General features: G+C 38.2%; 1 protein-coding gene and 1 long non-coding RNA gene across 2 annotated transcripts in view; both read right to left on the minus strand.

Annotated features, from left to right (window-relative positions):
- LOC127509705 (interferon-induced very large GTPase 1-like) overlaps positions 1 to 11,411 on the minus strand; it is a 322,431-nt gene extending 311,020 nt beyond the window's left edge. The window contains exons 1-3 of the mRNA XM_051888625.1: positions 10,814 to 11,411; positions 7,523 to 9,672; positions 4,884 to 7,112 (exon numbers count right to left, since the gene is read on the minus strand). Coding sequence (XP_051744585.1) covers positions 4,884 to 7,112; positions 7,523 to 9,672; positions 10,814 to 10,877 — 4,443 coding nt within the window. The 5' untranslated portion in view covers positions 10,878 to 11,411. The remainder of the gene's footprint in view (positions 1 to 4,883; positions 7,113 to 7,522; positions 9,673 to 10,813) is intronic.
- A 105-nt stretch (positions 11,412 to 11,516) lies between these two features.
- LOC127509723 (uncharacterized) lies at positions 11,517 to 14,007 on the minus strand. Its single transcript, XR_007929356.1, has 3 exons — positions 13,568 to 14,007; positions 13,215 to 13,277; positions 11,517 to 12,077 (listed from the first exon to the last, which is right to left on the minus strand). It is a non-coding gene; the product is annotated as an uncharacterized LOC127509723 (long non-coding RNA).

Below are 14,007 nucleotides of genomic sequence, written 5' to 3' on the forward strand. Positions count from 1 at the left end.
GAGAGGATTGTGAAACAAAACCCATTCAAAAATGTGGGGGAGATTCACAAAGAGTCAGTGCTTCAAGAACCACTACGCACAGACGTATGCAAGACATGGGTTTCAGCTGTCGCATTCCTTGTGTCAAGCCACTCTTGAACAACAGACAGCGTCAGAAGCGTCTCACCTGGGCTAAAGACAAAAAGGACTGGACTGCTGCTGAGTGGTCCAAAGTTATGTTCTCTGATGAAAGTAAATTTTGCATTTCCTTTGGAAATCAGGGTCCCAGAGTCTGGAGGAAGAGAGGAGAGGCACACAATCCACGTTGCTTGAGGTCCAGTGTAAAGTTTCCACAGTCAGTGATGGTTTGGGGTGCCATGTCATCTGCTGGCGTTGGTCCACTGTGTTTTCTGAGGTCCAAGGTCAACGCAGCCGTATACCAGGAAGTTTTAGAGCACTTCATGCTTCCTGCTGCTCACCAACTTTATGGAGATGCAGATTTCATTTTCCAACAGGACTTGGCACCTGCACACAGTGCCAAAGCTACCAGTACCTGGTTTAAGGACCATGGTATCCCTGTTCTTAATTGGCCAGCAAACTCGCCTGACCTTAACCCCATAGAAAATCTATGGGGTATTGTGAAGAGGAAGATGCGATATGCCAGACCCAACAATGCAGAAGAGCTGAAGGCCACTATCAGAGCAACCTGGGCTCTTATAACACCTGAGCAGTGCCACAGACTGATCGACTCCATGCCACGCCGCATTGCTGCAGTAATTCAGGCAAAAGAGTCCCAACTAAGTATTGAGTGCTGTACATGCTCATACTTTTCATGTTCATACTTTTCAGTTGGCCAAGATTTCTAAAAATCCTTTCTTTGTATTGGTCTTAAGTAATATTCTAATTTTCTGAGATACTGAATTTGGGATTTTCCTTAGTTGTCAGTTATAATCATCAAAATTAAAAGAAATAAACATTTGAAATATATCAGTCTGCGTGTAATGAATGAATACAATATACAAGTTTCACTTTTTGAATGGAATTAGTGAAATAAATCAACTTTTTGATGATATTCTAATTATATGACCAGCACCTGTATATGTTACAGAAATGTAACATATACAGGTGTATGTTTTATTTACATACAGAATGTAAGGCTGAAAGAACCTCAGATACTTTGATCTCCTGAGAAACAGGACAATACAAACACACACGGCATCTGTCTCTACACTCTAGAGAGTGGAGGTGCAGGAAACTTCCTTCCCTCCTGTCCATTTGTTCCTTCTTTCCTGTATATGTTGCTCACCAGCCACTGTGGCTAGTGGTTTTCCAAAGTTACTAGCCACTCAGCATTTTCACTGGCCACAATTTTGCTGTTGGGAAATTACATTATATATGATTAAAGTTGACTTTGACATGCTAAAATTACTTGATTTTGAGTTATTTTACTTGATTAACTAGATTTAAAACCCTTTCAAACTTTCAAATGCTGACTGACCACCAAAATCAAGACAAGGGCTACTTGGTTTATCAGCTGGTATGTATGGGTGGGCAAGGGGTGGGTAATATGACCATTATTTTTGTTAGGCTATATAAAAAGAACAAAGAAGCAAATTAGCAAATTACAAATACAATAGTAAATTAAATAGCCTAAACTCTTTTTTTCAGATAGAGTAAGTTTATTTAACATTTATTTAACATCTTTTGTTGTTTGATTAACATTAATGACAGACAGGTATTTAATTGGGCTGCTGAATGCATGTAATATACTGACACATATCCAGTTTTTACCAACCTGTTTACGTCCACTTAAGCCATAACCGACTGTATTCACGCGAGATACTCCACACGATGGACATTTTGACATCTGTGTGTGTGTATATTTGACGCAAGGAGATCTGATTGTTGTGTGTCATTCAACGCGATCCCGCCTTCACTAACTGCAAGTTAATCGATAAGGAATTGTGATCGGATTGTAATTTTGTGCTACGACGAGATTAGCTACCTTTGATTAGGCTGTAGGCTGAAATTGTATTCAACCCGCCAAAGTGGCTAGTGGGAGTGGCTGACTTACCCGCCACAGCTGAAATCTACCCGCATTTGGCGGGTTGGCGGGTGTTAATGTCAAGCCCTGTTTGCGTCAACATTTTATCATTAACATCCTTTTCTGGATATGTCGAGCTTTATAGTTTTGTCACAAAAAGGCATGCTCTTTTTGAAGTTTAAATTATTTAACAGATGCATGTATGAGGATTTAATTCTTGTTTTTTTTCCCCATCTCTTGAATCCAGTGTATTGAGATGTGTAGTAGAAATTGTTTTCTTATTATGATCTGACAAGAATCACAGAATAGATGTAGGAGTCTCATTTTTTTATCAATTCCATTAGATATATTGATCCAAACTCTCAATGACTTCTTGTTTTGAGTAGTTTCTCCATTCATCCGGTATCTTACCCTTTCCTTCAAATGTTTTAGTGTAGTATTTTTCCAGATGTTTCTGGAATCTGCACACAAACCACTTCCAGTAGGGCAGTTCAGAGAGGTCAGAGGTGATGCTCCAGTCTGCATAAACTCCTCCTGCTCTTCTGTATTCTCTCCAGGGGACATTATCATCTGAGGCATTGGGATAAAAAGATCGACTGCTTGCCACAGCTGATGTGCAGATGCTAGTAGACAGGTTTGTTGTATTCTTGTAATGCATCCCATTTAGTCCAATAACACGATGGAAAGGAACGCTGTGATCTCCATCATGGTTTTCTATGGTGTTGGTGCAGGTGGCTTTACAGAACGGACACTGAACCCAACAGCACTGACACAAGTGATCAATCAGAAGCTCATCTGGCCTGAACTTATAGTCCAGATTTACTGGAAAGGTCTTTGTGTTAAATCTACTGATTATCATGTCAGACGTTATAACAGAAAGTTTGTCTCTTATCACATCTTCTAGGAGGTTGAAATCATCAACATCATCAAGTTTCACTCCACTGAGGTCTTTTTCAGAGAAGATCAGCACATCTGAGAGCTGCTGTGTGAAACTCTTCAACCACAAACCAACATCTCCTCTGTTCACCTGAACATGTTCAGTAGATTCATGTGCTGCTTTCATGATCTTCTGCTGCAGGAGTTCAATGTTCTTCTTCATCTTGGGTAAAACACGGACACTGAACTTATCAGTGATGTACCGACTGACTTCATTTCTAATGAAACCCTTAAAGTGATCTCTGGGATTATGAATGTAGTTCATGTATTTTTCAAAATCTTTCTCTTCTGCCAGTGTCTCCAAGATGTGTTTCTCCAGTTTTGATCTATTTCCATTCAGTGATTCACAGTTTGTTCTCATTTCATCTGTCAGATCTCTGGCAGTCTTCTTGTAGACACTCTGCTCAATGGGCTCTTTGAGTTTCTGACAGATGATCTCACCAAAAATGGTAGGTGATGTTGCTCCATGACAGTATTTCTGGAAAATACTATAGTACTCTTCTTTCTTCTTCTCAACATATATTACAGGACTATTGGCATTTCTGAACATTTTGTGTTGGTCAGTGATCATCTTCTTTGCTCTCTTACAGGTGGAAAGAACCAAATCCCTGATGAATTCATTCTTGAAATCATATCTCACTGATCCTTCTTGAAGTTCTGTTATTCTCTTCTTGATGTAATCTGTGATTTGTTGAATAAATCTGATGTTGTAGCCCATCTTTGAAATGTTAAATGACATGATCATCGAGTCTGTATGCTGAGCAACGTCTTTGACTAATGTTCTTATTTGGGTTTCATCCTCTCTTGATAGATTGTAACCAAACTTCTTAGTTGATCTGTAGGTGTTTGTGATTGATCCTTTAAATCCACTGGATTTCTTTAGCTGTACATAATCTGAATAACTTGGTACAGAAAAAATATCCCTGCACTCACTTTTCTCCATATATTGGCCTACAGAAATGCTTCCATAGACATCACTGAGGATCTCTCTCACATCTCTCATTATGTCAATATCTTTGATTGGAGGAGTGTTTGTGATAATCTTCTGCACATTCTGTTGCCAGAACAAATCAAACTCTTTCTTCAGTGTTTCATCATCATTTGCTTTATCTTTGAGTTTTAAGGCAAGTTCTTTGCTATTTTCATAGAGAGTGATTTCATGATTTATTCTCTGGGCATCAATCTTTTTCTTCAGGTCTCGCTGCTGAAGAATCTCATTTAATTTCCTTTTTGTTTCTCTCACAATGTTTTCCTGAAGCTCTTTGATTTTGATTTCAAATGATGTTTTCCACTGAATGAGTATTTCTGCATCAATATCTTTGTCAAAGAATTCTGACATTAATTTTTTCACTTCTTCACTTGTCTTCTTCAGTTCTCTTTGAAGATCAGTTTCATCAACCTCATGAATAGCTTCATTTTCTATTTGGTTGTGTAGTTTGTTCTCAGTTTCCATCATGGCACTGCGAAGACTCCAGGACCACTTGCTGTATTCGGTCTCCAGTTTCCTGTACGCTGAAATCTCCAGAGATTTTCTGAAGCTGATGATGAATTGTTCCTTCAGTAAAGCCTCCCAAAGATCTTTAATGCGATCTTTTAAGTGTGTAAACATCATTCCATGTGATTTTGATGCATAAATCTCAATATATTCCTTTAGTTCTTGAATATTCTCACAGTAGTTTGGGTTTGGTGGTGCCATGGGTGGGCTGCCCTCCCAGAGATGAGCAAAATACTTCACGTCATTCTGAACATCAAATCTAATGATATCACTGAAACATTCTGCATCATAGACTTCCTCTTTAGCAGCGAGTTTTGTCATCTCATTCAGTGTTTCCTGCAGTCGCCTCCTTCCCTCCATGTTTTTCTCTCCAGCTGTGATGTCTGAGACATTCTGATGCACAAACACACAGCTGGGATTCAGTCTGACCTTCTTCATCTTCATGAAGGCCTGAACAACAATCTGAAGAATGTCCTGCATCTCAGATGGGTTTTCTCCAAAGATGTTGATCAAAGTCAGATTTCCAAGACCAATAACAAATGTGGCCAGTTCATTGTCATGATGTTTTGTTGATCTTCCAGACAGTTCTAGAGCACGATGACCTTCAGTATCAACAACCAGAATATAGTCAAAGTTCATCTGTGCTCTCATCTCATCTGACACTTTGACCAGCTGCATGAAAGCTCCTCTGGTGCACCTGCCAGCACTGACGGCAAACTGGAGTCCAAACATGGCATTCAGCATGGTGGATTTTCCAGAGCTCTGAATCCCTAAAACTGACAGCACAAAGACTCTCTGGTCTCCCAGTTTCTGGATGAGTTCATCTAGAACAGCAGAGATCCAGATCAGAGGAACATGAGCAGCATCTCCATCCATCAGCTCCAGTGGAAATCCAGAGATCATCATCTCTGCTGCAAGACTCGGGAGAGAAGAGAAGTGAAACTGCAGATCTTTCTTGTTCTTCTTCACAGATGAACATGATTCATAGATCTGACTGATTTCCCTCATGATGTGCTCCAAACCAAAGGGTGCAGCTTGAAGATCCTCAGATCTCTCAAGTTCTGATTGTGCAGCTGTGAGCTGTTCAGATTTATCAGTGTTCTCTTTCAATTGTACAACTGTTGACCAGTTTTCATCATACTTGTGATAAAGAGCAGAAATATCTGGTGAGATATATTCATTCAGGATGATTTCAAGCCATTTAAGGAAATAGATCTTATTCTCAGCATGCAAGTGCATTTCTTTAATAAAGAACTGTGTAAAAGTACTTATGTAAAATGCATGCTGCTGCTCACGTAATCTCTTCAGGTTGGCTTGTTTTTGGCTGATGTCCATTTCGGTCTCATGTGCTCGAGGTCGATGTAGTTCTTTGTTCTTCTGACTCCACTGATGCCACAGTTTCCCCTGATGAGGCAGAAATGATTCTTTGATTTCTGTCAGATCTTTCTTCTCCAGTAAACTCATCATCTGCTGTGCTGCTTCTCTTCCTCTCCTGCAGTCTTCATCCTCTTCCTCATCTACATTGATGTCTAAGTGTTTGGACACATCTTCAAGTCTGAAAGTGGAAGATGATTCTGAGAGACAATCATTTATAGCTCTTCTAAGCTCTTCAGATACATCTGACTGATTTCTGTCCTTCAGACCGATTTTGAATTTCCCTTTGTCAATCTCAGTTACAGTAGTTTCATCTTCAGTAAGAAGACAAATGAGTGGCTTTCTGTTTGTGCACAGGTTTTGAATTATCATTGAACTTTCATTGTTCCTGTCAAGCTGTGGCAGAAGAACAACATTGACTGAAGCCATTTCAGTGAGGATCTCCAGCTGTTTCTCATGGTCTCCTGCATCACCGTGTAGATTACAGAACGCAACACAGTCATTGAATTTATCATCATATGATCCAGAGGGGCAGAACCAGGCAATCTCCACCACTCCATCCATCAGGACTCTGGTTCTGCTGCTGCCTGGGCAGTTCCTGTAGAAGAACGTGTTGTGTTTCTCATTGATCAGAGGGTTCATCAGCTGAGACTTGGATGAAGACACAGAGCCCAACCTGAAGAAAGACACCATTGGAGTTTGTGCCTTGTAGACCGGATATGTTTGACTGATGATTTCATTGTTGGTGTTTCTGATCTTCCAGCTCTTGTTGATTTGTCTGAATGTCCAGAGAGGAAACTCAATCTGTTGTGTGAATGGATCAGGAACAAGCAGAGGCAGAGCGTACTGACACTGGGACAGTTTAGTGACCATCAGCTGCTTCAGGAAACCATCAGCACAATGAAACACGGCCATCTGAACATCCATTGGGTGGATTTGCTCAGACTGACTTGCTCTTTCATTAGAGAAAGATATTCTTTCAAATGATTCATCCTCTGTTTGTTGTGTGTGATCCTGTTCATTGGCCTTACTAACATTAATGTATCTTGCTCTGTAGTTCATCATCAGTAGTTTTTGTAGGAAAGTCTGAACCAGCTCCTCCTCAGCACAAGACTCGTGGGTCTGTAACGAACGTGCAGTTAACTGAAGACCTTCTGCTCTTTTAATTGTGTTTTTGCTCTTGTCGAGATGAAGTCTGTGGAATAGATATTCTATTTGTTCTCTTTCAATCTTTATGTGTTGATCTTGACTGACTACTGCTGGTCCAATGTCTTTGTTTTCTCTCTGTTTAATAGAAAAGGCAATAATACATTACTCTTTTAAACTAAACTGACATTTCATCTGGGCTTTCTTACATTTTAACCGTTCACTGTTTGTATTAATCAGCTTGTCTGTTTGTTCCAGAAATACTGTCAATCTGTGCATTAGTGGTAGGAATTTTTCAGTGACTATTTCTGAAACAGGAAACAAGTTTGAATCAATTGCCTTCCCAAAACAATGAACGGAGGCTCAATGTGGTCATGTACGTTTCTAATGACCTTCATTCTTTCAACAAATTTGCTTTAAAAAACACCACACAGCACTATTATTCTGGAACTATTATTTAAGTTATTATTCCTATAAAGGTGTTTAAAGTGTTAAAATGGCATCAATAAACATGAATCTGTTCTCTCCAGGTTTCTCTGAACACTCACCTGTAGTGAATCATCAGTTTCAGAGCAGATCTTCATCTCATCTTTCTCTTGTTCATATTCCTGTTTCCTCTCCAATTCTTCAAGTCTTCTGTTTAGTTCATCTTCACGCTGTTCCTCAAGGAGTTTCAGTGTTTCTTCAAACGTCTTTTGTTGGTCTTCTCTCATGTTTCTTTCTTCTTTCAGTCTCTTTTCAAAATCCTCTAGTTGTTCTTGTCGCTCTCTTTCTATTCTCTCTTTCTCTCTGATTATTTCCTCCATTTCACTCTTGAGTCTCTGATATTGTTCATCTGAAATCTGTTTTTCTCTTTCCCACCTCTTCTTGTCCTCTTCTTCTCTTCTCTTTCTCTCTTTGTCTTGATTCCGTTTTTCTTCCTCCATCATCAACTTCATTGTCTTTTTCTCTTCTTCTAATTTTTTCATCAGTTCTTCTCTTTCTCTGTTCATTTGCTCCACTGTCTCCATTAAGGTCTTCATGTTGTTTTCTTCTGCTTTATGTTTAGATTGAATATCTTCTCTCTCTATTTCCATCCTCTCTCTTTCTTGTTTCAGTCTCAGATTAAATTCATCCCAAATTCTCTGTTCATTCTGTCTTCTTTTCTCATCCTCTTCTTCTCTTCTCTTCTTTTCTTCTTGTTGTTTCTCTCTTTCCCATTCCTCTCGTTCTCTCTTCATCTTTTCACGAATCTCTCTCTCTTTCTCCTCTTTATCTTTTATTTGTGTTTGGTATTGTTCTTCCCTCTTAATAAACTCTTCTTCTCTTCTCTTTCTCTCTCTGTCATGACTCTGTCTTTCATTCTCTATTCTGTTCATCAGTCTATCTATTTCAGTGTCATATTTGATTTGAAGTCTTTCTCTTTCTGTTTTTATTCTCTCTTTTTCTTGCCTCATTTGCTCAATTTCATGTTCAAATGTCTCTCGTTCTCTTCTCAGCTCATCTCGTATCTGTCTCTGATGTGCCTCTTGTTCGGTTATTTCTTTTTTGAGGTGCTCTTCTCTTCTCTTTCTCTCTTTGTCTTGAATCTGTCTTTCTTCCTCCAACATCATCTTCATTGTCTCTTTCTCTTCTTCTAGTTTGATCATCAGTTCTTCTTTTTCTCTGCTCATTTGCTCCACTATCTCCATTAGGAGCTTCATGTTTTCTTCTGCTTCATGTTTAGATTGAAGATCTTGTTTCTTTCTTTTAATTTTCTCTTTCCCTTGTTTAAGTCTCTGATTGAATTCATCCCAAACTCTTTGTTCCTTCTCTTTTCTTTTCTCATCTTCTTCATCTCTTCTTGTCTTTTCCTCTCTTTGTTTCTGTTTCTCCCATTCCTCACGTTCTCTTCTCATCTCTATTTTATATTGTTTTTCTCTCTCTTTAAATTCTTCTTCTCTTCTTTTTATCTCTCTGTCATGATTCTGTCTTTCTTCCTCCATCATAACCTTCATTCTTTCTTTCTCTTCTTCATGTTTGGCCAAGAGTTCTTCTCTTTCTGTGTTCAGTTGCTCCACTCTCTCCATCAGGAACTTCATTTGTTGTTCTTGTTTTTCTCTTTCAATCTGTCTGAACATCTTGCATGAGTAGAAACTCCCACCGTTTGCTGCCACCATGTTGTCTATCTTCTCCAGTAGATCAGACACCTGTGTTCGGTCTCCAGTATGATTATTATTGAACACATGGTATCTGTTTCCACATGCTTCAATCAGGTTCATCAAAGGAGATCCAGGTTTTCCCAAACACTGTTCAATGGTTTTGTTCTTCAGACCATCTCCTCTGGTGAAGAGCACCATTGTGTACATTAAAGAGTTTTCACCAAACGTCTCTTGGATGATCTTCACTGATTTTGCTTCTTCTGGGGTGAATCGTCCCAGTGGTATCAGTAAGAGGAACACATGTGGTCCAGGCAGTACCAAGGAGATACAATTGGTGATTTCTCTCTGGATCTCCTCATTGGTAAGTTCAGTATCAAATAGTCCCGGAGTGTCGATCACAGTAACATGTCGGCCGTTGATTTCAGCTGTTTCTCTCTGAGTCTCACTAGTCACTGATTGAAAAGATTCTTCTGCTGTAAATGCATCTCTTCCTAAGATCGTGTTTCCTGTTGCACTCTTCCCAACTCCAGTTTTTCCCAGCAGCACAATCCTCAGATCATCTTGGCTCTCTTTTGGACCTGTAAAAGAAGAAATATTTTAGTCTTAAAGCCTAAAAAAGTATTTCAAAAGTTTGATTATGTAATTTGTAGGGTTTTGTTAAATTTTGCATAACCCTGTTTGTCAGAGGTCTGCTGTCTACTTGTTTAGTATGTCATATCAGTGTATCAGATGTAGTTTTTTGTTGTTGTTGTTTGTTTGTTTTGTTTTTTAGTATATTGTACTGTAGGGCTGCACAATTTGGGGGAAAAAATATATGTTTTTTTCTGAGTTCTTCAAGCTTTCTTTGGTATTTTCATAATAATAAAGTATAATTATAATGCAATGTTAAATGACAGTGTTAATTAAAGTATAGAATACTACAAAATGACATATTGTCTGCCTCATACTGAAGCCACATCAGCTCACAAAATGAAGCTATTTCAGACACTCAACTGATTTTATGAAGTGAGTATGGAGTAAAAACATGTTATTAAATGTCTTTTGTTGGACAACAGGTTTATAAGTGCTTCGCATTACAAGTTTGGGAAGATGTTTGACATGCGTTGCTTTTTCAAATGCACATTATAAGTGACTCAAACTCGCAGTGCTTTCAGAGATGGACTGATCACAGGGCCGCTCATCACTAACACACTGTGCATATATTTATTTAATTAATAACTGAAAAAATCTCAGCCTTTGCATTTCATAATCACACTAAGCCAAATTGCGATTTCGGTTTAATTTCGATGAATCGTGCAGCCCTATTGTACTGTAGATAAATTGTACTATAGGTTGGAATAATTAATGAATAAATTAATGTTATTGTGAAATAAGCAATACCTAGTTTATTAGTTGACCCCTATAGCTCACCTAAGGATTTAAAGAGTCCATTAGGGAGAATGTCTGGATAACCAGATGACAGTGATCTGACCTATTTTATAATAGAGCTCCTCAAACTTGTTCACGATTATATACTTAAAATTCCAACTAAATTTTCTTTCTGCTAGATTTAAAAACTCAAACAAAAAAAACTCAATTTGTTAAATGTCAAAAACTCAATTTGTTAAAAAACTCATTTTGTTAAATGTCATGTCAAGAATTAAAATGTAAAAATTCAAAACATTTTGTCATGTATCTAGCTCCAAATTTGAAGACCCAAACTGATTATCAGGTCATTACCTTGTGACAGAAAATGTGTCTCTAGTGAATGAATTTTCTTCTTCATTTCTTCAAATTTCAGCATTTTTTAATCTGTGCCTCTAAAAATGTCTCTGTGGAGAAAAACCCGCCCATGTTTTCTTCGACCATCTGCTCAATGTTCTCTATCAATGTGGACACTTGTGTGGTGGGACCAAAGAAATTATGTTTCCCTCCAAAACTCTCAACGACAGACTTTGTTTCTTCATTTAGTTCTGTTGTCGTTTGCTCTGAATTCTGCATTATAAGAACCATGATGTGTTTCTTGATGCTTGAGCTGAAAATCCTCTGGATCTCCTCCATTTCTGCTTTGTCTTCATCTGTAAGTGGAGCGTCAGGAATAATGAATAGGAAAACATGAACTCCAGGATGACAGAGAGACACAAAGCGGAGAGTCTGACGCATCACTTCCTCCTCTGAGAGCCGAGTGTTGAACAGAGCTGGAAGCTCCACCAGGCTGATCTGACGTCCATGAAGCTCCACGTCTGATCTTCTGTCTGTCTGCTGCAGGATCAGTTCTGATATGGAGGATTTTAATGTCCTGTCACTCCCGCACACAACCAGATTCAGCTTCACATCCTCTGAAACAGAGAGTAGAAGATTCAAATGAAAAAAAGCTTGTATTATAGTTAATTTTACACTACAAATTATAAAATATTATCACACTTACGTCTTTCTGTGGCTTGTTGCTTCATTGTGAAATACTGTGAAGCTTCATATTCAGCACAAACCAGGTGACGTCCATCATTAATTTTCACAATGTCCTCAAACGCCTGCAGAAGATCATCAGGAGAGCTGCTTCTCTGAAGACTGAAGTGTCTGCTGAAGCATTTCGGAATGATTTTCTGTAGGATGTCATTGGTTTCAGTGGGCTCTTGTGTGGTGAGCACCATGGTGTGTTGATAAGCGCGCTCAGAGAAAGAGTCCAGCACCTTCTCCACACACTCTTGATCTTCTGCTGAACACTCCTCATGTTTGAGGAGCAAAACAATCACATGAGGTCCTGGATCAGACAGATACACACACTCTCTCACTGTCTGTATGATGTGATGGAGTGACAGATGTGTCTGGAGCAGCTGAGGACTGTTGATGACGGTCACGTGTCTGTCCTTTAATCTTCCTCCGACTCTCTCTACAACATCTGGACGAGCTTCACTGTCAAACGCTTCACGTCCCAATAGGAAGTTTCCCACTCGGCTGTTTTCTGACACGTTCTTCCCCAGCAGAACAATCCTCACATCGCTAACTGAAACATAAGTGTCATACAGTATGTACACAGCAAAAACCCCAGTGTTAAATGAACTCTCCTCAGAGTTTATTTGACTTCACTCTCAAGAGTGTTAAAATTAACACTGAAGCAGAGTTAAAGTTAATGAGATAATTAAGTGATTGAGTGATGATTGACCATTAGTGATGAACACCTGCTGTTAACCAGCAGAATCAATAAAGGAAAGTGTCACCATTTTTAAGTCACTATTATGGTGATAAGCATTTGCTTTAGTTGGGCTCTTGACCCTTGATTTTTTAAACATTATTTTTTTTCCCCGGCTTCTTTAACTGTGTGTTAATAAAACACATTTACTATGGCAGAGAAACCACAGAGAGGTTGTTTTCAACATAATCACCATGTAGTGACATGAAGAACTTATATCATTCTGAGCCCAGTCTCTGATTATAAGGGTGATGTGTTGATTTTAAATTATTGATTATAATCGTTACAGCATGAGGTTCAGCACAAAAAAGTTTGCAACTGCTTCACTTTTTAGAGACACACACACACACATCAAGAGTCAATGTATGAATCTTAACAACGGTGACAAACAGCATATTCAGATTAACAGATCAACACTGAACATCACAAAACAAGCCAGTAAAAAGAACAGCATTTATCTGAAATGCAAAGCTTTTGTAACATTATACACTACCATTCAAAAGTCTGGGGTCAGTAAGAATTTTTATTCTTATTTTTTTTTTTAAAGAAATTAATACTTTTATTCAGCAAGGATGCATTTAATCAATCAAAAGTGACAGTAAAAGGTAAAAATGGTAAAAATGTTAAGTAATTTATAACATTTGAAATGTATAGTATAGAACCAGTGTCACTTATTATAAAACTGATTCAGTGACAATGTGCAAGCTAATGTGTCTAACATTTTACTGAAGCAGAATTATGAGTATTTCTATGCTGGTGTCACCATTGTCTTGCACACGGGGGACGAGAACCACAATTTTAGTAATTATGCACTAAAATGTTTACAGGCAATTGCACTCTCAGCTCTTGTCACTAACACTAATTACATAAGCAAGTTTTCACAGAAAAGACATGAAAATCAGAAAAAGATCCCGCAAAATCCAGATGGGACTGATCTGTATAAAGACTTACTGTTAGGATGTTCTCCTGTATTACTCCCTTTTCTCCTGAGAGCAGATTTGTTGGCCACAGTCACTGTATGAAACAAAAGTCTTACATTAATTTGGACTTCAGTCACAGCAGCACATACTAACAGAAAACAACATCTTTGAGTGATTCTTAAAAACAGAAATGTGAAAGTGTGAGATACTGGGAAATCACATTAGAAAATACAATTTGTCAGTGTTTTGCCTTAAGGAAATAAAAAGAACTTTGCAAAGTGAATATGCAGTGAAGAAACTGGATTAAAGATGTTATCTAAACTTTGTAGCTTCTCTCATTTGGTCAACAACATTTAAAACAGTTTTTTTGTCAGTGTTTCTCACCTCTGTCGTCTCTGCTGTACATGATGATATTCTTGTTCTCTTCTCCGTCTATTTCTTTCAGACGTGATGTTTTCATTTGTCAATCTCTGACTCCTGACGTCTGTCCATTTATCGTCCAGTTAAATATTCCAGTCTAAGAAAAATACCATCTCTGTTCTATATTTTTATGCATGTTTTTGTTAAACAGTTTTCTTTCACCTGGATCTAATTGAGTATTTAAACTAGTGAAGAGTAGAGCTTCACCTGCAAACCTGCTGTGGGTCAGAGGTTTAGCCTTTAGCTTCTTATTGAAATCACTGGATTAAAGAAAGTCTAACTCAATGTTACTGCAGTTCATATATTAATTAAATTCATTAACTAAACTCATCATCTTACGTTTACGGTACATTTTACATAACAAACATAAAGAGGATATTTATAATGAACAAGATACCTGTATG

The sequence above is a fragment of the Ctenopharyngodon idella genome, chromosome 3 (genome assembly GCF_019924925.1).
Source record: "Ctenopharyngodon idella isolate HZGC_01 chromosome 3, HZGC01, whole genome shotgun sequence".
NCBI lineage: Eukaryota > Metazoa > Chordata > Actinopteri > Cypriniformes > Xenocyprididae > Ctenopharyngodon > Ctenopharyngodon idella.